The sequence below is a fragment of the Microtus oregoni genome, unplaced genomic scaffold (genome assembly GCF_018167655.1).
Source record: "Microtus oregoni isolate MIOR12 unplaced genomic scaffold, Mior012 000006F_ref0000085, whole genome shotgun sequence".
NCBI classification, from domain to species: Eukaryota; Metazoa; Chordata; class Mammalia; order Rodentia; family Cricetidae; genus Microtus; species Microtus oregoni.
The window spans coordinates 36,056,506-36,078,567 of record NW_024543065.1 but is presented as its reverse complement, the minus strand read 5'-3'; the positions used below and the strand labels follow the sequence as shown (position 1 = coordinate 36,078,567).

The following is a 22,062-nucleotide window of genomic DNA, read 5'->3' as shown; positions in this document are numbered from 1 at the left end:
CATAGCAGCATTATTTGTAATAATAGCTAGAACATGGATACAACCTACATGGTTTCCAAAGAATGGACAAAAAAAAAATGGTACATTTACACAATGGAGTATTACTTAGCTGTTAAAAACAGTAACATCAAGAAATTTGAAGGAAAATGGACAGAGCTAGAAATAATCATCGTGCGTGGGGTAACCCAGACCCAGAAAGCAAACATAGTTATGTACTCACTCATATTATAGTGAATTTATATATCACATTTATAATGAATATTAACTATAAATAAAAAGATAACCATGCTACAATCCATCAACCCAGAGAAGCTTGATAACAAGGAGGGCCCAAGGTAAGGTACGGATCTCCAGGGAAGGGGAAATAGAGAAGAACTCCTTAGTGGGGGGAGGGGGAGCAATGGACATAGGAACTTGAAGGTTTGGGGTGTGCGCAGAGTGTGATAGTGCTGAGATAAGGTGCTTTACCAGGTTGAATAGAAGCCTGATACAAGTGAAACTCCCACGAGGCTAAAAGGATGGACCCAGCTAAGAATCTTGGGAGCATTGGATGCATAGCCTGAAATGGCCATGCCCTGTGATCGGATTGGCCACTAACCTGGTTGTCATCAGAGAACCTTCATCTGAACTGAGGGAGATAGATTCAGAGACCCATGACCAAACATTAGGCCAAGCTTAGAGAGTCGTGTTGAGGAAAGGGAGGATAGACTGTAGGAAACATGGTGTCAGGGACATTGGAGGAACACCCACAAAAAACAGCTAGCCTGGTTCATGGGACTCTGAACTTTTCACAGACTCTGAACCAACAAGCAAGGAGCCTGCACGGGACTGACCTAGACCCACTGCATATATGTGACAGTTATATAGCTTGGTCTATTTTTGTGACTCCTGGCAATGGGAGCAGGGGTTGTCTCTGGTGATTTGACTGGATCTTGTGAACTAATTCCTCAAGTTGGATTGCCTTGAGAGGTGCTTGGTCTTACTGCAGCCCAATAGGCCATGCTTTACTGATGCCCATAGGAGGCCTGCCCCTTTCTGAGTGAATAGGGAGGAGGGGTAAATTGGGGGAGGCATGAGAGAAGGGGATAAGGGAGTGGGAGGAGAGTAGTGAGGGGAAGTTCCAGTTGGGAGGTAAAATAAATAAATAAAACTTTAAAAAAATTAACTAAGAAAAAGTGATCAGGTAACCCTGACACACAGGATAAAAACCACAGTGTAATATAACAATATATTATTATTATTATTATTATTATTACTCTGTCTTTTGAAATAAAAATATCTCCCACAAAACAGGTATCTTATCTAAAAGAATATGAAGTGGGCCAGGGAATGGATAAAATTAACACTAATCATTATTCTGTTCCATTCACAAAATCATGAGGTTGTAAAATGAAGCATTTGTATTTCTACATTGATTTTAATTTTATTTTTGTACTAAAACCAGCAAGATTTACTGAAAATTGAGAATTTTATCAAGTAAAAAGATCTGTTTACTGACAGATCTTTCTCTGTAGGTGCTTAAATGGCCAATTGCATTTCAAGACGAATTATTACCAAACGATAGAAAATGTTTTCCTTCTCTAACTGGGAATTACTGGAAGGGAAGGTATTATACTCTAATAAAGTGTCAAGTAAAAATGAGAAAGGTATTCAGCTATAATAGTAACTGGTGAAGCAGTAGTTAAAGCTAACGGAGTCCATAACAGTGTCCTAAGTAGATAGGCCTTATGTCCATCTAAGAAGAAGAGGACATACAGAAAACAGACTACAAGGGGACATAAAAAAAAATGCTGGAGATTAGATGCCTAAAAGAATTCTCATCAGAAAGAACCTTCTAGCATTACCTGTATCTTCAGCTTATATCATCAGAACTCTGAGCAAAGAAAAAGCAAATCTCCACTCAAGCCAGTCTATGGATTTTCCATGACAGTTTAAGTACACAAATAGGCTTTTAGAACACCAATAAACTACAGACAAAACAGGCATCTTTCAACAGGGGACTAGGTAACTGACTAGTGGTTTTCCACATCATCTGCAGGAAGAACAACCCCAAAAGATATCACATGGCAATGAAAAGAATCTGTGACTACAGTAACTTCTGGCAGAGGCTATAGATAGAATTGACCAAGTTATCACCAAGATATTTTGAATTAATATTTGTTTAGAGATAAATATGTTAGAAAACAAAGAACTGTGGTTCATTCATCATCATAGATAATAAGTACAATTTTTATATAAAACATTAAAGATTTAATATGTAAAAACAATTTCAGAGATAGCTGCCTATGATTTAGTATAATTGTTTATATTTCTTATAATTGTTTAATAAAACTGCTTATTTCTGGGGCTGGAGAGATGGCTCAGTGGTTAGGAGCATTGCCTGCTCTTCCAAAGGTCCTGAGTTCAATTCCTGGCAACCACATGGTGGCTCACAACCATCTATAATGAGATCTGGTGCCCTCTTCTGGCCTGCAGACATACACACAGACAGAATATTGTGTACATAATAAATAAATATTTTTTTTTTAAAAAAACAGCTTATTTCTATATGATCTCAGTGCTGGCTATCTTTCAGAATTATCTATAGAGCGTCAAACACTATCTTCACAACTTATGTGGGTTCCACCTTAGTGACTGGGAATTAATCAGCAGTCAAGGCTCTGAGATACTAAAAGGTTCTACAGGCAATCCTGACATACAGGATGAAAACCATCATACAAGTTGTTATAAGAACTCTGTTCTACTATAAAGCCTTATTGTATAAAACAACCTAAAATTTGCAATTTTAAGAAACTAATTTAAGAGTAATAAAAACATAAAATGGAACGTTGTATAATAATTAAAGAAATGATAAAGCAGAAAGAACAGCTGACACAGAGAAAGTATTCCAGCATATGTATGCTGTAGGAAATCCTATAGCCAGTAGTTACCCACCCACTGGGGCATGGCCTCTTAAACTATTTAGGCCTATGTAAATCATGCGTCCCGCCTCTTTTCTGGGTGGGGGATATGGTTTCTGTTCTCCATTCCAGCTGAGGATTCTGAATTGTGAGTCTACCCATAAATAAATAACCGTCTATAATTCTCAATTTTAAGCTAGCGTGGGATTTTTTTTAAGCATCCTTCTTCATGTGCAGGTATGTATTTGTGTATGATATAATTCCATTTAAAAAGACACAAATGTAAGTGTATATTGAAAGAATTTTGGTCATTCTGTAGGTATATTTTGTTACTTTATGCTCCTCTTCTGATTTGCCTGTATTTGATACTTCTGAATATCTATATACTACTTACATATTAAAAAGAAGCAGTTACAGTTTTGTTATTAATTAAAAAGAATTAATCAAAATTTTTATTTCTTTCTAGTTCATTTTAATTAAAATATAATTGTATCATTTCCACCCAACTCCTCTCATGTCCCCACTCCATTCAATCCCTCTCAAATTCATGTTCTCTTTCTCTTCAATTATACACATGCATACATATCTTTAAGATCTTTATGTTATATGACTGCCAACATGTATGTATGTGCATCACGTGTGCTTAGTACCCACAGAGACCAAACGGGCATTAGATCCTCTAGAACTGGAGTTACAGGCAGTTGTGAACCTCCATGTGGGTGCTGCAAATGAACCCCTGACCTCTGAAAGAGCAGGAAGTGTTTTTAACCAAAAGCTATCTTTCATACCTCAAGCAACTGTATCCTCACAATGGAACAGATTAAATACTACGGACACATTAAGTGATACTTTACTTTGAAATAAAGTAAATGCTGATACAAATATGCTATTCAGAAACATTCTACAAGGTTTAAACTTTCTCAATAATCAAGTTATAGAAAAAGAACTTAGACTTTGTTCACCCAAGCAAGAAAGATACTTTATTATATATGATGATCATTTGATATATCAATATAATATATCACACCTTTAAAATATTTAAGTAAGCTCATATGATTTAATTTTAAAAAACAATCAGCTGAAGGGTGCTGCTGATTCTTTTTTATAATTCTTTACTCTTTTGGGGGACCGACAACCAGTTCCCAGATTAATCATACACAGAGAGGCTTATGAATTATAAATGTCTGACCTTAGTTTGGCTTGTTTCTAAGCAGTTTTCCTTAAATTACAGCATCTACCTTCTGCCTCTGGGATTTTATCTTTCTCTTCTGTATATGTTACTTTCACTTTTACTCTGTGGCTGACTGGGCGGCTGGCCCCTAACATCCTCCTCTTCTTGTTCTATCTTGCTCCTTCTTCCAGAGTTTTCCTTTATATAGTCTCTCTGCCTGGCATCCCTGCCTATCTTTCTCCTGCCTCACTACTGGCCATTCAGCTTTTTATTAGACCATCAGGTGTTTTATACAGCAAAGAATCACAGCTTCACAGAGTTAAACAAATGCAGCATATACAAAAGCAACACATCTTTACCTCCTTAAACAAATGTTCCACAGCATAAACAAATGTAACATGGCTTAAAATAATATTCCATAACAGAAGGGCAGAGAAGATGGCTAAGACAGTACACGCTTACTAAAGAAGCATGAGTTTGGATACCCAGAACCTACATTTAAAATAAAATGGCACAGAAGCACACAACTATTGTTTAGCTTGGGCAAGTGAGGAAAACACTTGTACCCAAATGTGCATATACACACACATGAACGCATACACATAAAAATTTAGCTGTAGTGACCAAAATGAACAAAAGATAAACAAATGTAATGCAAAGGCATATATGAAAGTGTTTGGTGTATGAAGAAAGGAATGTATCCATTTTCACCATTTACACTCCAATTTACTTCTTAAGCAACCAGTTATCTATCTATATTCCTAACTATCATTGGCCAATGATAACTTCCATACTCAAAAGCTCATCTTACCTCATCTAAGTCTTGGATATAAACTGGCTTTTCCTCAAAGCCAACTGGCATTGGCTCACTATAAGGGATCCGTACTTCTTCATACAGCTTGGTATTCTCTCTTTGAATTCCTTCTGGTAAAATCATCTATAAGCATCAAAAATAAAATTCCAATAAAATAAAAACAACTGATCTGGTAAGATTTTAGTTAAATTAGAGATGATGACAAAATGTTACTGGCTTTATAACAAAGTACTGACAAATAAATCCAGCTAATATAAAGGAAATAAATCTAAATGAGAGAAAAATAAACATGAACTACACCTACAGACATTCAGGAAGCGGGTATCTCATATGATACACAGAGCACATTAAGGTAATGAACTGAAAGAACACACTAGCCAAAATGAAGCCTCCTAGGCCCTTCTCAGCTGCAAGCCTCTCCCCTTCTTCAGCAAAGGCTATCCCTTATTTTCAATTCATGGTTCACAAAGATCTAAAATATACTTCAGGAGGTAAGACCGGACAAGGGTGTTTGTAACCATTACCCACTAGCATGATTACAGTAAGGCTCTTAATGGTGGTTTTTGAGGAACTGCCCTAGATCCTGTAGATTAAAAGGCGGGACTTTACCTTGTTAAATAGTGAAATCCCAAATAAAGCTTTCTTAAAAAAAAAAAAAAAGAACACACTAGCTACACAGTATTCTTGAGCACAAATGTTCTCTCATAACCAGAAAAATATGTAACAGTCTAAGTTTAACCAGTCAATGATACAATGGATACAATTCATAAATACAAACTGAAACAATCAAAAAAGTGAGTATGTTCTAGATACTGATCATTTTTAAATTTATTAAAATACAAAACAAATTTAAATATATTTCAGGAACCTAAAAGATATACTGCAATATTCCTTCTTCCTATTATTTTAATATATAATTTAGCATACTGTATCCAATGGTAATATAGTCAAGGACACAGGAAAAATCTATGCAGGCATTTCCTCAGAAAATACCTGTTTCCAAAAGTGATGATATTACAATGACATACCTTGGCACCAGCAATGAATGCTGATGTTTCTCGAGCCTTAGCCTGGGAATCATAAACATGGGGATAATGGATTTTTTCAACTTCCATGTCTCTCTGTCTGCCCAGAATTGGAGCACTTCTAGCATTCAGAAGTGCCTGTTCTCTATAAATATAAAGGTAGATAAATAAAAAGTCAAATTTGACACTATTACATTAAAAATAAAATCATACACCTAAACGAAGCCATTATGATAGTTATTCTAGGTACTCCATTAAAAAGCGAGAACTTCAACTACAAAGGGAGATATTAGCAACCTAGAAGTCTTAGGAGAAATAAATATGTTTTAAGTATCCAGTTGCTACTTTTTAACTGTAATTTTGCTACTGTTATGAATAGCAATGTAAATGTTTTGGAGATAGAGGTTTGCCAAGGGGTTGACAACAGAGGGGAGACCCACAGGTTCAAAACTGCAAATTTAAACAAATACTTAAATCATTTTCATTTTTTAACTTTTAAATAACAAGGAAATAACATATCATTAAATTGAAAACAAAAACATGTAAAACTATATCCATGTAGCATTAATGTAACTTAACTGAAAAGTGTATACTGGGCAACTTAGACTAGCCCACCTCTATAAATGAAATGTTTCCCTTATATGAATTCAATCAAGACTTGCACTAATTAAAGAGTGATTGTTTTATTTTGTCATAGAAAGCAAGGTTGTAAGAGAATCACCAAATTACTAAAAAACTAAAGGACAAGCCGGGCGGTGGCGGCGCACGCCTTTAATCCCAGCACTTGGGAGGCAGAGGCAGGCAGATCTCTGTGAGTTCGAGGCCAGCCTGGTCTACAAGAGCTAGTTCCAGGACAGGAACCAAAAGGCTACAGAGAAACCCTGTCTCGAAAAATCCAAAAACAAACAAAACCAAAAAAACTAAAGGACAAATTACAAGTAAAATCACACCACTTGCATGTTTTCAGCATCTGACTTTTACTACCTGTGTATCCGGAGTTCCTTAGGATCAAAGGACAAAAGTCCTTCCCCAGAAACCTCCCCATCTTCTCCAGTCTTTTTTTGTCTGGAAATCCTTTTTTCTTCACGGCGATACAATTTCATTAACTGTTTTTCTTGTTCAGACTGAATAGTGACTTGACATCCATAATTAGGCTTGGCATTCTCGCCTAAAAGTTTTTTACAACTATCTGTAATTAAAAAATATAATGAATTATAAATCTCAGATATGACCTTCATGAAAACCATTTTTTCCATCACAAACACATAACAAAATCCAATTCTCTAACAACTCACTTTTTATAGTTGATTTACTCAATTACATATTTTTAAAACATTAAAAACATGGTATCTACATAGTATTACATAGTAACTTAAGAAAAATCAGCAAAAGTTTCTTTTTAATGATTCGATACTGTAAGGGATACTGGGATCATTTAACTTTTCATATAACATCAAAATGACAAAAATTAAATTTCATATTTTATAATAATTTGTTCATAATTTCAAATATATAATTATCAATTTTTAATTAATTTACTATTTCTGTGATAAAATAATAATAATGTTATATATTAAATACAACTTTCCTCTAAGTAATTACCCTTGCTATTCTAGGTTATCATACATTTACTACTTTTCACAGCTCAGGATATATCCACAGACAGTGGTCAAAACAACATTACTGTCCACCTTCTTATAGAAACGCAGAACTAGATCAACCAAAGCGTACTGTTTATAAAGTATGAGTTAAGTTTGTGTGTAGTCACCTCAGTATTCAGGATGTTTTTCAACAGGATTGCCTTCTGTGGCTATTTATTTATTTATTTGGTTGGTTGGTTTGGTTTTTTGAGACTGGGTTTCTCTATGTATCAATCCTGGCTGCCCTTGCATCTGCATTGTAGACCAGGCTGGCCTTGAACTCACAGAAATCCACTTGTCTCTGTTTCCCGAGTACAGGGATTAAAGGTACGTGCCACCACCACTCCATACCTTTTGTGTTTAAAGTCTTTCTGAGTCCCTACAGTCCTGAAGGAACTAACAGAAAGGAGTCAACGTCAGTAAGTATTTAAAATATTGAGAACTCAGCACAACGAGGCTAGGAAGACAATACCAAATGATACTTATCTGTACTCTCAACAGAGCGCAGGTACAACGTATTTTATCAAATGGCAAAAATTCAAATTAGAACAGGGAAGGTATTAAACAAAGCACCAAGACAGTAAAATGTGGTTCAAATTTATTCTTAGTCAAATCTTAAAACTTCTCACACACTGCACCCTTACATAACTTAGAGTAAACCTTTTTAATTCTCAATCACATAAAATAATCTCCTAAAATGTGGCTCTATTAGCATTAAAACGTATGTTTCAAAAGCATAAAAAAAGACTTTGACCTATAATAAACTAAAATTTTATGTCTCTAACAAAAATTTTGTTCTGTTTGTCTCATACACCTTTCTTTCTACGCAATAGCATATAATTTGTAATTAACTTTCAATGCCAAAAAATCCAGATTGTGAAAGCTTTCACATGTACTGAGAGCTAAAAGTGAAATTGTCTGCAAAATGACATCCTCTTATTTCAATGTATGGTTTTTGTGTTTTGTTTTGTTTTTAGTTATGCTATCTGTAAAGACAGACAAGCAGAAACAAAATAAATAACCGCAATAACAACTATCACATATAATGTTACTCAAGAGTAAAATAGAAATTTATGTTTTTTTAAAACCATATTATGCTAGAAAAGAATCATGTATAGTCTTCAAAGATGAGCTACCAATGGTCACGTCGGAGGAGCAGCAGGTGGCAATTAAGCTTCAGGAGTTTGGCTTACCAGAATGTAAGGCACTGATACAGGAGGCCCCAAGGGCTTCGGCTCCAGAATGCCTCTTGCAACTACTATGCCTTTACATGTTTGTCACTGCCATTTTTGCCTGGTATCTGGCATAATGTGAATGGCTGTGGGGGGATCCCCACTGCTCTTAATGTAGTATGATTAGCTCATGAAATATCCCCATTCTATTGTGTATTTTTACCTGTGAATTATTATAAACATGATTTCCTCTTAAATTATACTGTTTAACTGAATTAATGACTTTATACCCAGATCCACATCCAGGACTTGGGAGTTGCCCCCCCCCCCCCAACATCTACCCCATCTGTGAGCTGTTGGAATACGTGAAGGGACTAACTAACTGGTTCTGAGGAATGGTTGCCATGTTGTCTGAGAGAAGTTTCAGTGAGGGTCCAGTACTGAGGGTGTACCAGAAGCCAGAGGCCTTGAATGAGACCAATAACTCATTGTAATGAATATTTGCGAGGAAAGCTATTTAGGCAAAAGGATATACTGCATGACACGCTGCAGGTCAAGGCCACTACAAAATGAGTACGTGATGGAGAGGAGAAAAAGATGGAGGCGTGAAGTGTTTTTTTTTTCTTTCTTTTCTTTTGAAATCTTCTTTGGTGGGGGCAGGCTACAAGGATGGTGGATGGACATGGAAGGACAAGGAAATGAGTGAGATTGCAGTGCCTGATGTATTAACTCCCAAGAATCAATAAAAATTATGTCAATTAAAAATATTCAAGATAAAGTTTTCTACTAAAATAAGGAAAATGTTCAAGAATATACCTAGTTATAAATAGAAGCAACATGAACAACTATCCTACAAAGAATAAAAGTAAAAGCCATGCGAGAAGAGTAGAAAACATTTCTGGTCAGATACATAAGTGTATCTCAAATACACTTATGAACAATTTAAATTTTGTTTTGGGACTAGGAAAGGAGCTCAATGATAGAATTCTTGCAGAGCATGTGTGAAGCCCTAAGTTCAATATCCAGCACTGAAAAAAATTAATATTTAGTGTTGACTAAAAAGCACATTCCTTCTATGTTATCATTATAAAACAAAATATGAAAATGAGAATAAAATAGGATCATAACTGGGATTACTAACTACTCTTTGACACACTACAGCTTTTAAAAACTGTGAAACTATAATTAATGTATATGTTGGTAGTAACATTTAGAATACTAACCAAGATAACACAAACTTTTCAGAACTTATAAATTTCAGGATTGAAGTATAAAATACTACTACTTATGAAAAAACAGTTTACAAATAAAGAGGGTTTAATTGTTCTTAAATCCTGCTGGTGTCCTCCAGTATGTGAATAGAATCCTTGTGGTCAGGGGAGTGTGAATTTAGCTCTTCCATGTATGTTAAGAGCTCAGAGTGTCTCATAAAAGACCAAATTGCTAAATTTCAAATATCCAAGTGTCTATTAATCTTTTATTTTGGATTTTATTAATTTTATTGAAAGGTACATTTCTTAGTTCCAGATATAATGGTAGTTGGTTAAATTACTTCTATCCACTCAAATCAATGTTTCCAAAATTGAAGCATTCCCAGCATTTTGAAAGAACTGAAAAGGCATAAATGAAACACGATTTACAAGGTTAAAATACATTGTTCCTTGGTTTAATTTTTTGTGGGAATGTACATGTCCAAATGGTTATAGTCATTCTAGGTGGACTCAGGCTGCACAGTGCAACACGGAGCTGCCTACAATTTATCAGTGCAGATCTTATATTCAGGGCCAGCATGGAGAACTGTTATAACAATTCAGTCCTATAGGTCAATGGTATTGGGGTGACTTACCCCTATGGGCATGGTCTTCTTTGGGTACATGATCAGATAAGAACTGAGGGTAAGGGTCATGTGCTCCCTCTGGGACAATGAGGTAATTGGCAGAGCTACATCTTGGTTCCCCTTGGCCCTTGATGAACGGAGGTCATGAAGTTATAGTGCAGCAGCAGAGAGCTGATTCCCTACGGGATGGGCGGAGCAGCTGGTGATGTGACTGGACTCCTCCTTCTCTGTTTTGGAATCTTTGTCCACAGATTTGATATAATAAAAGATAAAACATTCTTAAAAATTTCTGCTTTGGAGAATCTGAACACTACCTTTATGATCTTATAATTATGGAGATGCCTCCTTAACTTCCCTTAAGACACTGCAGAAAAATTCTTGCAAATCTATTTCTTTTAAAACAAAATTCTATATTAGAAACAGTGGCAGTTTTATAAAGATAGTCCATAGTAAAAGCTTCTGGAGTGTTTTATAAAGCCTGTACTAAGTTTAGTGCAAAAAACAAAATTTTCATCCAGAGTAGAAATAAATTTTCTCAAATGGAACTAGACTGAGACAGAAATGATGTAGAACTTTTATTATGGATACAAGCCATCAATTCTCTATAAGAAATAGTAAAGGTAACAAATTTTTAAAACCTGTGATATCTGGTTTATATAAAACACCTACAAGCTTAAACGTAGTTCTCATATAGCAATAAAAATCCCTCCTCTAAATTAGGTATTACTTGGCTATGGGTGTCAATTAACCATTTACTATTTAAAATATTACCCCTGATAAAGCCTTAAAAGGGCAACTGTAAAATGTTGGTTTTGATGTAATCCTTGTAATTGTTTAAATTTTGAGATTTAAATTACGTGATTCATGGTTTTCAATACCACTTAAATTGGTCTTAAATCAATGTTAAAATGAAGGTTCACAGTTTTATTTCACATTTATATGTTTGGCCTGGAACTGAATGTTTTGTGGGTATCTTAGGTTTTTCTTGCTGTGAAGAGACACCATGACCACAGCACCTCTTATAAAGAAAACATTTACTTGGGGTGGCTCCCTTACAGTTTCAGAGCTTCAGTCCATTATCTTCAGGGCTGGGACCTTGTCAGCCTACAGGCAGACAGACATTCGGCAGGAGCTGAGACTCCTACATCTTGACTCAGAGGCAACAGCAAAGCGAATGACTCATAGGGTGGTTTCTGGGTCTAAGAAACATCAAAGCCTGCCCCTTTAGTGACATATTTTCTCCAATAAGACTAAACCCACCCCCAACAAAGCCACACCTCCTAATTGTGCCACTCCCTATGAACTTATGGGGGCCAAATACATTCAAACCACCACAGTGGGTGAAGTAGAATCCAAGTTTAGAATCAAATCTAACTATCCTTAGAATCAGTTTTTCCAACTCCAACTTAGGCCATTATGATAACCTGATGATGGACTTGAGATTTCATAGCTTAAATCCTGTGCCATCAGAAACTCACAGTGAGAATTGCAAAAGAAAAAAAGACTTCACAGATCTTGAGAGGACAATAATCAACTTTATATGGAAAAACAAAAAACCCAGGATAGCCAAAACAATCCTATATAATAAAGGATCTTCTGGAGGCATTACCATCCCTGACTTCAAACTCTATTACAGAGCTAAAGTAATGAAAACAGTGTGGTACTGGCATAAAAACAGAGAAGTCGACCAATGGAATCCTATAGAAGACCCGGATTTTAACCCACAAACCTAAGAACACCTCATTTTCAATAAAGGAGCTAAAAGTATACAATGGAAAAAAGAGAGCTTCTTCAACAAATTGTGCTGGCACAACTGGATGTCAACCTGTAGAAGAATGAAAATAGACCCATATCTATATCACCATGCACAAAACTCAAGTCCAAATGGATTAAAGACCTCAATATCAGTCCGAACACACTGAACCTGATAGAAGAGAAAGTGGGAAGTACCCTACAACAGATGGGCACAGAAGATTGCTTCCTAGGTATAACCCCAGCAGCACAGACATTAAGGGCAACATTGAATAAATGGGACCTACTAAAACTGAGAAGCTTCTGTAAAGCAAAGGACACTGTCACTAAGTCACAAAGGCAACCTACTGACTGGGAGAAGATCTTCACCAACCCCGCAACAGACAAAGGTCTGATCTCCAAAATATATAAAGAACTCAAGAAACTGGACTTTAAAATGCTAATTAACCCAATTAAAAAATGGGGCACTGAACTGAACAGAGAATTCTCAACAGAAGAAGTTCAAATGGCTAAAAGACACTTAAGGTCATGCTCAACCTCATTAGCAATCAGGGAAATGCAAATCAAAACAACTTTGAGATATCATCTTACACCTGTCAGAATGGCTAAAATCAAAACACCAATGATAGCCTTTGCTGGAGAGGCTCTGGAGGAAGGGGTACACTCATCCATTGCTGGTGGGAATGCAATCTTGTGCAACCACTTTGGAAATCAGTGTTTCGGTTTCTCAGGAAATTTGGGATCAACCTAACCCTGGACCCAGCCATACCTCTCTTGGGAATATACCCAAGAGATGCCCGATCATATGACAAAAGCATTTGTTCAACTATGTTCATAGCAATATTATTTGTAATAGCCAGATCCTGGAAACAACCTAGATGTCCTTCAATGGAAGAATGGATGAATAAAGTGTGGAATATATACACAGTCGAGTACTACGCTGCAGTAAAAAACAATGACTTCTCGAATTTTGCATGCAAATGGATGGAAATAGAAAACACTATCCTGAGTGAAGTAACCCAGACCCTAAAAGATGAATATGGGATGTACTCACTCATAATTGGTTTCTAGCCATAAATAAGGGTCACGGAGTCTACAATTGGTGAACCTAAAGAAGCTAAATAAGAAGGTGTACCCAAGGAAAAACATATAGTTATCCTCTTGCCTATGGGAAGTAGACAAAATTGCCGGGGAGGAAAGTGGGATCTTGGGGGTGGGGTGGGTTGGGGGTAAGGGGAGATGGGGAGAGAAAAGTGAGAATGGGAAGATGGGGGAACTTGGGGAAACAGGATGATTGGGATAAAGGAAGGCTGGATAGAGGAGCACGGAAGCACAATTCTTAGTTAAGGGAGCCACCTTAGGGCTGGCAAGAGACTTGAACCTAGAGTGGCTCTCACGAGCCCAAGGCGATGTCCCCAGTTAGTTCCTTGGGCAGCTGAGGATAGGGAACCTGAAATGACCCTATCCTATAGCAATACTGACGGATATCTTGTATATCTCCATAGGATGGAGATAGAGACAGAGACCCACACTGGAGCACTGGACTGAGCTCCCAAGGTCCCAATGAGGAGCAGAAGGAGGGAGAAGATGAGAAAGGAAGTCAGGACCACGAGGGGTGCACCCACCCACTGAGACAGTGGGGCTGATCTATTGGGAGCTCACCAAGGCCAGCTGGACTATGACTGAAAAAGCATGGGATAAAACCGGACTCTCTGAACATGGCGAACAATGAGGGATGATGAGAAGCCAAGGACAATGGCACAGGGTTTTGATCCTACTTCATGTTCTGGCTTTGTGGGAGCCTAGCCAGTTTGAATGTTCACCTTCCTAGACATGGAAGGAGGTGGGTGGACCTTGTACTTTCCACAGGGCAGGGAACCCTGACTGCTCTTTGGACTGGAGAGGAGGGAGAGAGGAGTGGGGGGGAGGGGGAGAAGGGTGGGAGGAGGGGGAGGGAAATGGGAGGCTGGGAGGAGGGGGAAACTTTTTTTTTCCTTTTCTCAATAAAAAAAAAAAGACTTCAGTAAACAGGTTCTGTTGCTGCTGCTGCAATCCTACTGCTTAAGCAAACAGCAAAAAATGCAATGTAACAGAACTTTGCCTAAATACTCTTCGCTACTAATGGTGAATAGGTGATCTCTAAGATGCATGATTTTGTATTTACTGCAGGAAAGAGAGGAGCCTATGATGTCAGAGAAGAAAATCGCAGGGAGGACCAAGTTTCTAACAATAGTAATGCTATCCCAGCCTTCTAAGAACATTTATAAGGATTAGAGAAGATTCATAAGTAATTTTGGCTTTAAATCAAGGCTGTTTCCATCAGTCCTTTTTAGTGACATCACCAGGGGAAAAAAATGAAATGACATAAATAGAAAGTAAGCATAACGCAGGCAACATGAATGGACATTAAAAGTATATAATTCCATATAGTCTTATTATTTTTTTAAAAAAAATCCCAGTTAATAAGGCTGGCAAGGAAAATTTGATTAAAAGTTTCAAGAAATTTCATTTTTACTTTGCTATTTGAAACCTGAGTCTGGCAGCCCTATGGACAAGATACCTCAGGTAGCTTTTATTTTATTTTTTTGTTTCTTATCCAATTGTCCCTAATCTGGGGGAAGTTTAAATACAAACAATACATGGCGTTCCACTTCTAAGTGTGATAGTAGCATAGCAGTTGTAAGGGTGACTGTCAGTGTTCTTACCTGTACTCATAAGAGCTACAGGGTATTGCCCCGAGCTACACAGTTTCTTAAGCTTGATAAGGAAAAGGCTTAAACAGTGTTCTTGTTGTCTTTTCTCTCCTCTCTCTCTCTCCCTTCCCACCTTCCTCTCTTGTGTGTGTGTGTGTATGTGCGCACGCGCGTGTATGTGTGTGTGTGTGTGTGTGTGTAACGAATAATGGAACAAAATGCTAATGAGAGGTAAAACTACATAAGTACATGTCAAGTATTTCAAGAATCTACTGTATTATAATTTAACAAGCTTGAAAATGTTTAAAATAAAAATTGTAAGCAAGCTATAATACTACTGGGCACATAGTAAATAATATATGTATTCATGCTTTTAAAAAAATTCTTCCATATTGCTTAAGATGCCAGCCGCCCCACCCCCCAAAATGCTATGTCCAAACACTAATATATCCTATTTGTGTCATTTATGTATGTTTTATGGTCTGCTTTGTCTCAAAGGTTCATTAGTCAACAAATCTTTTTTAAAACACATTATTTTTGAATTTCATAGAGCTATAAATAAATATGACCATATCTAGCCATTACTCCCCTCCATCTTCCTCCATAGCCTTCCAACATACCCCATTCCAAACTTCATGTTTTTCAAATAATTCACTAAGTCCAGTTAGTAACTAGTGTATACGAAGGTTTAAATATAAGCTGAAATTACTACCGAATTCTTACCTTGAAGCACCTGAAGCTTATGATCATTTGAGGAATTAAGAAATCGATCTACAATTGTAATTCTGTTCTGGAGAAGCTTCTCAATCAGATCGAGTCCTTCAGGTCCCAGCAACTCAAAAAGCTTTTAAAGAAAATAACAAAATGAACTTTTACTCATTAACACCCCTTTCAACAAAATGATGAGGTCAAACTAATCATATGCAGTACACAATATTTAAAAAAGAAATCAACTTGTAAAAGAAAATTCTCTATCTACATGGCAAAGAATGTCCAGAACCTGTATAAAAACTACTTATTATTACATACTTAAAGATCATGATTTTTAAAACAACTATAATTCGAATATGTAACTTCATCACAGAATAAATTATTATTCTTAAATTTTCTCTGGTATAATCAATGAGATTCTAAAACTTAATTTACTTTCCAACATTTTTCTGGCCTTTACATAGACTGTATATTACTAGCTACACAAAAGTTTACTATAACAGCTGTCATTTTAGAATTAAAAATAGGTTAGAATATTTAAATCAATTATGATTGGTAAACAAATTTTACAGGTATTTATCGAACAAATCTGTACTCTGAAACACAGTTCAGAAAAGTTCTCATGCAAATATTACTTGCCTATGCAGAAATTGTCAAAAATCAATTTGGTTTCAGACATGGAAGAAAAACAAATGTTAGGGTTCAGAGCCTTCAACTAGCTCAATATATAGCAAGCATCTTCTAGAAAGGATTCAGTCTTCCTCAAGTATGAGCTGAAATGACATACATACACTATTTCTTTTTCAAAATGTTACACTCTACACTCCCATGTTAGGAAGTTACATTAGTCAAATTCTGTTATTATAGAATCCATATATAAAATCATAAGACAAAAACTTATGCTGAGTATATATGATTTATTAAATATAAAGTATTTTTGCTGTTTAATGAAGTTATATAAGCAAAAGGAAAATAAAACAATATGAATTTGAAGAATGATCCTGTCTTATCAACTCTAAAGGTATCAACAGTATACAAACATTTATTATATGTCAAAACTATGATTAGCAGATCTACAAGATCTGGCCTAACAAACATTTCAAATTCAAGTACTAACATTACTTGATTTTATAAAACCTAAACTTAGGAAATTTACATCTGTATAGGGCTGGAGAGATGGCTCAGTGGTTAAGAGCATTGCCTGTTCTTCCAAAGGTCCTGAGTTCAATTCCCAGCAACCACATGGTGGCTCACAACCATCTGTAAAGAGGTCTGGTGCCCTCTTCTGGCCTGCAGACATGCACACAGACAGAATATTGTATGCATCATAAATAAATTTAAAAAAAAAAAGAGGGATGATGGGATAATAGATTTGTAATTGTGAGTTACTGTTTTTAGACAAATACATTGGTATAGATTCTTGTATATTGATACAAAGTTAAATTATATTGACTATTGTACGCATGCATGTTTCTACCTCTGTTTAAAACATTTTTTATGTATTGACATATATTGTATTGAGATATATATATATATATATTGTATATATTTACCACATTGCAGTGTACATTTCTACCTCTGATTAAGATACTTATATAATGATTGTGTATTGATATATATTTACCTACTGCAATGTATATTTGTACATTGTTTATATATGGAGGTCATTGTCCTCATTTGTTTCACAGTCGTTTATTGTCTTAGTCTTTAAGTTAGATAGATATTGAGAATTATATAGACTAATAGTCATCTAAGTTTGTCATTTATAATAGACTAATCAGGTTCTTTAGATATATAGAGATTATACTCAGTATAGATAGATAATCTTCAACTTCTTCAAAGAGCTGTAGAAAATGGCCTTTAATCTAACTCAGAATTTTGTGGTAGTGAGACACAACTGCTCCTGGCAACACCACTCTATTCCCGAGAGAATGTTGAACACCAAAGACACTCCACCTGGAGCCTTTCTTTTTGGCAGAACTGGCGTTTGGGCAAAGAAATGCCCATACCTCAACAACTGACAAAGATACAGAGCATGCATCAATGGATAAAACAGGACTGTCATATCCTGCCAAGACAGGGTAAGATAGTTTTGAAAAGTTGCTTGCCTTAGAAAATGGTATGTCAGTTATGTTAGGCCTTAGCCAAAGTTGGTTGTTTCAACGCTGCTAATGTGACTTTGGGTGATTGCCCAGGTAGCTAGTTGTCTCTGTAATTTGTTGCATGTTTTGGAAGTTGTTTTACTGAACTTCCTAATTACCCAGGTAACATTATGTCCCTTCTCAGATCTTCGATGGGGTTGAAGACTATATAAATGTAGTTACTTTCTCTCATGACTTGGCCAAGTTATTTATTATACAAGACCTAAGCTAGTTAGAATAGGATATTTGTACTTATTGTATATAATTTCATAGTAGGTTTAGAACTCTCTTATTTAAACAAAAGGGGGAGGTGTTGCGGGAGGTCCTCCCACTCCTCCAGCCTATCACCGCTGAGGTACCAGCCCACTGGGGCGTGGTTTCTCTCCCTTTAAAAAAGCGGCCACTTCCCTCTCCTCTCTCTCTTCACTTCCTGCTCCGCCTGCGACTAGACTCCTTTCCTGGTTGCGTAGAGGGCTGTTGCCTGGGACAGTGATCTGTAAGTTTTTTCCCCTTTAAATAAATACCACCCTAATAATCATAACCCCGAATTGGTGTGGCATTGTTTGTGACTTACGCCTTCATATCCAAGGTTATACAGATAATAGAAAAGCAAACTTTGAAGCGATAACTCTCTGAATCTGAACACAATTGGAGTATTTTACAGAAAACTATCGTGATATGCACGAACAGAGATACACTGTCTAACTAGCAGTATCAGGTAGGGTTATGTCTAAAACACAGAACTAAGAAGTCATCACTGATTTCAGGAGAGCCTGGATTACATAGCAAGGTCCCCTGGACAGAAAATAAATCGGGTTTTTTGTTGTTGATAATGACAGCTGCTAGGACTTTTAAAACTTTATGGGCTATCTGGACATCCTGAAAATGGTTAGCATGCAAGAATAAGAAATATAACTAAATCCTCATAATAATTCTAAGTAACTGAAAGAAATACCGACATATAAAAAGCTGAAAACAGACAAATGACGAAGGAAAAATTAATGGGATGCGGAGAATTAGAAGGAGGAAGCAGTTGGGCTGCAATAAACAAACAAACAAATAAATAATCACACAGGATTCCTGCTACCTGATTCCAGGCCCCATATCTGCTTCTCCCAGAGATCAGGCTAGCATCCTGAACCCAGTTAACATTGCCCCCAAACCTGCCTTTGCCAGTCCAATATAACTCCAACAGTCCCAACTCTCTTTTTCACCACTTCCAGGAATGACATTTAATTTGTATTTTAATAAATAAAGCTTGCCTGAAGATCAGAACACAAAACAGCCACAATGGTCAGTCATACAGGCCAGGCAGGGTGGCATACACTTTTAATCTCAGCAGCTACACTAGTTAGACATAGAGGTTAGGTGGTGGTGGTGCACAGCTTTAATACCAACACTAAAGAGGAATATAAACCAAGATGAGATAGAAACTAGCTCTTTCAATCTGAAGGTTTCATAGAGGTAAGAGCTCTCTAGTGGCTTGGCTGTTTTGTTTTTCTGATCTTCAGAAACAAGACAAGGCTGTCTAGCTAGAACAATAAGGCAAGCAAAAGAAATTAAAAGGGAATACAAATTGGAAAGGAAGAAATTATTACCAGGTCAAATGATAGTATACATAAGCAACCCCCCCCCCCAAAAAAAATTCAACCAGGAAACTCCTACAGCAGATAAACACCTTTTGTGAAGTGACTGAATATATGATTAACTGAAAAAAAAGTAGCCCTCCTATATACAAACAATAAAAGGGCTGAGAAAAAAAAATCAGAGAACCAACATCCCTCACAATAGCTAAAATAATATAAAATATTTTGCATTATTCTAACCAAGCAAGTGAAGAACCCATATGGCATAAACTTCAAATCTCTGAAAACAAAAATTTCACAGGATATCAGAAGATAGATAGACCTCCCAGACTCATGAATTGGAAAGAATAATATTGTAAAATAGTACTATCTTTCCAAAAGCAATTTACGAATTCAAAGCAACCCCCATTAAAACACCAACACAATTTTTTTTATTTTTTTTGGGTTTTTCGAGACACGGTTTCTCTGTAGCTTTGGAGCCTGTCCTGGAACTAGCTCTTGTAGACCAGGGTTACAGAGCTTGAAAGAACAATATTCAACTTCATATGGAAAAATCAAAAACCCAGAATAGCTAAAACCATCCTATACAATAAAAGAACTTTCAGAGGTATCACCATCCTAGATTTCAAGCTCTACTACAGAGGTATAGTAATAAAAAAGAACACGTTACTGGCATAAAAGCAGACACTTGGATCAATGGAATCAAATAGAAGGGTCAGAGGTAAATCCACACACTTATGGACATCTAATTCTCAATAAAGAAGCCAAAATTATACAATGGAAGAAAGAAAGCACTTTCAACAAATGGTATTGATCTAACTGAATGTCAGCATGTAGAAGAATGCAAATAGATCCATATCTATCACCTTGTATAAAACTCAAGTCCAAGTGGATAAAAGACCTCAAAATAAATCCTGATACACCAATCCTCATAGAAGAGAAAGTGACAAGAGTCTTAAATACATTATTGGCACAGGATAGAGCTTCCTTACTAAACCACCAATAACATAAATATGAAGATTGACAGTTAAGAAATGGGACCTCATGAAACTAAAAACTTCTTTGTAAGGCAAAGGATACAGCGGTCTCCAGAATGGGAAAAGAGCTTCACCATCCCTACATGTGGCAGAGGGTTGATCTCCAAAATAAATTAAAAAAACCTCAAGAATATTGACATAAAAAATAGTCCAATTTAAAAAATGGAGTGCAGATCGAAACAGAGAGGAGCCAACCAATGACTGGCCCAGCCTGTGACCCAAGACAGGAGAGTGAGTGCACCCTTGACACTGAAGCTGATGGCCCAGAAATCTATGATAAAACCAAACAGCCTGGGAAAAAATGTCAATGTAATGATGCCTAATGATATTCTGCTATACTCATAGATAGGCGCCTAGCTCAATAGTCATCAGAGAGACTTCATCCAGCAACTAGTGGAAAGAGATACATAGATCCACTGCCAACATTGGGCAGACTTGGAGAATCCTGCAGAAAAGGGGAAGAAAGGATTGTAGGAGCTAGAGGGGTCAAGGAAATCATAAGAAAACCCAGAGAAACAACTAACCTAGACTCATAGGGGCTCACAGAGACTTGGAGCCTACATGGAACTGACCTCAGCCCTCTGCATAATGTGACAGTTATGTAGCTTATTCTTGTGGGACTCCTAACAGTGGGAGTAGGGACTGTCTCTGACTCTTTTGGGGCCTTTTGGAACTCTACTCCTCACTGGGTTGCCTTTTCCAGTCTTAATACAAGGGGAAGTGCTTAGTCTTACTACAACTTGATATTGTCAATATCTGGTGTAGGAGGTCCTTTTGTCCATGTGTTGCATTCATTGATTAATGAATAAAGAAACTGCCTTGGCCTGTTGATAGGGCAGAACTTAGGTAAGCGGAAGACAGAACTGAATGCTGGGAGAAGGAAAGAGTCGGAGGGATGCCATAGATCCGCCTGAGACAGACGCTGGAAATTTTACCTGGCAAGCTACTGCCACATGGCGATACACAGATTAATAGAAATGGGCTAAATTAAGATGTAAGAATTAACCAATAAGAAACTAGAGCTAATGGGCCAAGCTGTGATTTAATTAATACAGTCTCTGTGTGGTTATTTCGGGGCTAAGCTAACCAGGCAGTCAGGACAAACAAGTGGGCCCTTCTCCTACAAATGTCCATGGGAGTCTTGTCCTTTTCTGAATAGAAATGGGGAGTGGATGGGGGAAGAAGAGGCAAATAGGGGGAGTAGGAAGAGAGATAGAAGGGGAAACTTCAGTAGGAATATAAAATAAATTTTTGAAAAATTAACAAAGGATCCATGTTTGTGTCATGCTACAAGAAGCAACTAATAAGCACCCTGTAAAATACCGAGAACTTACTAAGCATTCCAATATTTCTTTAGAGATCTATAAAGAAATAGCAACTGCATAAACATATAAGAAACAGTGGGCACTAAAATCAAAAATACATTCACACAGAAAATAGTCTAGCTTTATTGGGAATGTACCAAGAAAATAAAAAAAAAACACTTTCCAAAATATATGTGAAATGCTTACTTTGCATTAAGAATAATAAGTACCCACCTTAGTAGAAGCTATTCATGAATACCATGAAGACTGTTTCTATGA

At 36.6% G+C, this 22,062-nt stretch overlaps 1 protein-coding gene across 4 annotated transcripts in view; it reads right to left on the bottom strand.

Moving 5' to 3' along the window:
- The window catches only part of Ascc3 (activating signal cointegrator 1 complex subunit 3), a 302,434-nt gene that overhangs the window by 223,602 nt on the left and 56,770 nt on the right, over positions 1–22,062 (bottom strand). For all 4 annotated transcript variants that reach the window (XM_041653682.1, XM_041653681.1, XM_041653683.1 and 1 more), the window contains 4 exons: positions 15,728–15,848; positions 6,895–7,099; positions 5,914–6,055; positions 4,883–5,008 (listed from right to left, as the gene is read on the bottom strand). In XM_041653682.1, the coding sequence (XP_041509616.1) occupies positions 4,883–5,008; positions 5,914–6,055; positions 6,895–7,099; positions 15,728–15,848 (594 nt within the window). The remainder of the gene's footprint in view (positions 1–4,882; positions 5,009–5,913; positions 6,056–6,894; positions 7,100–15,727; positions 15,849–22,062) is intronic.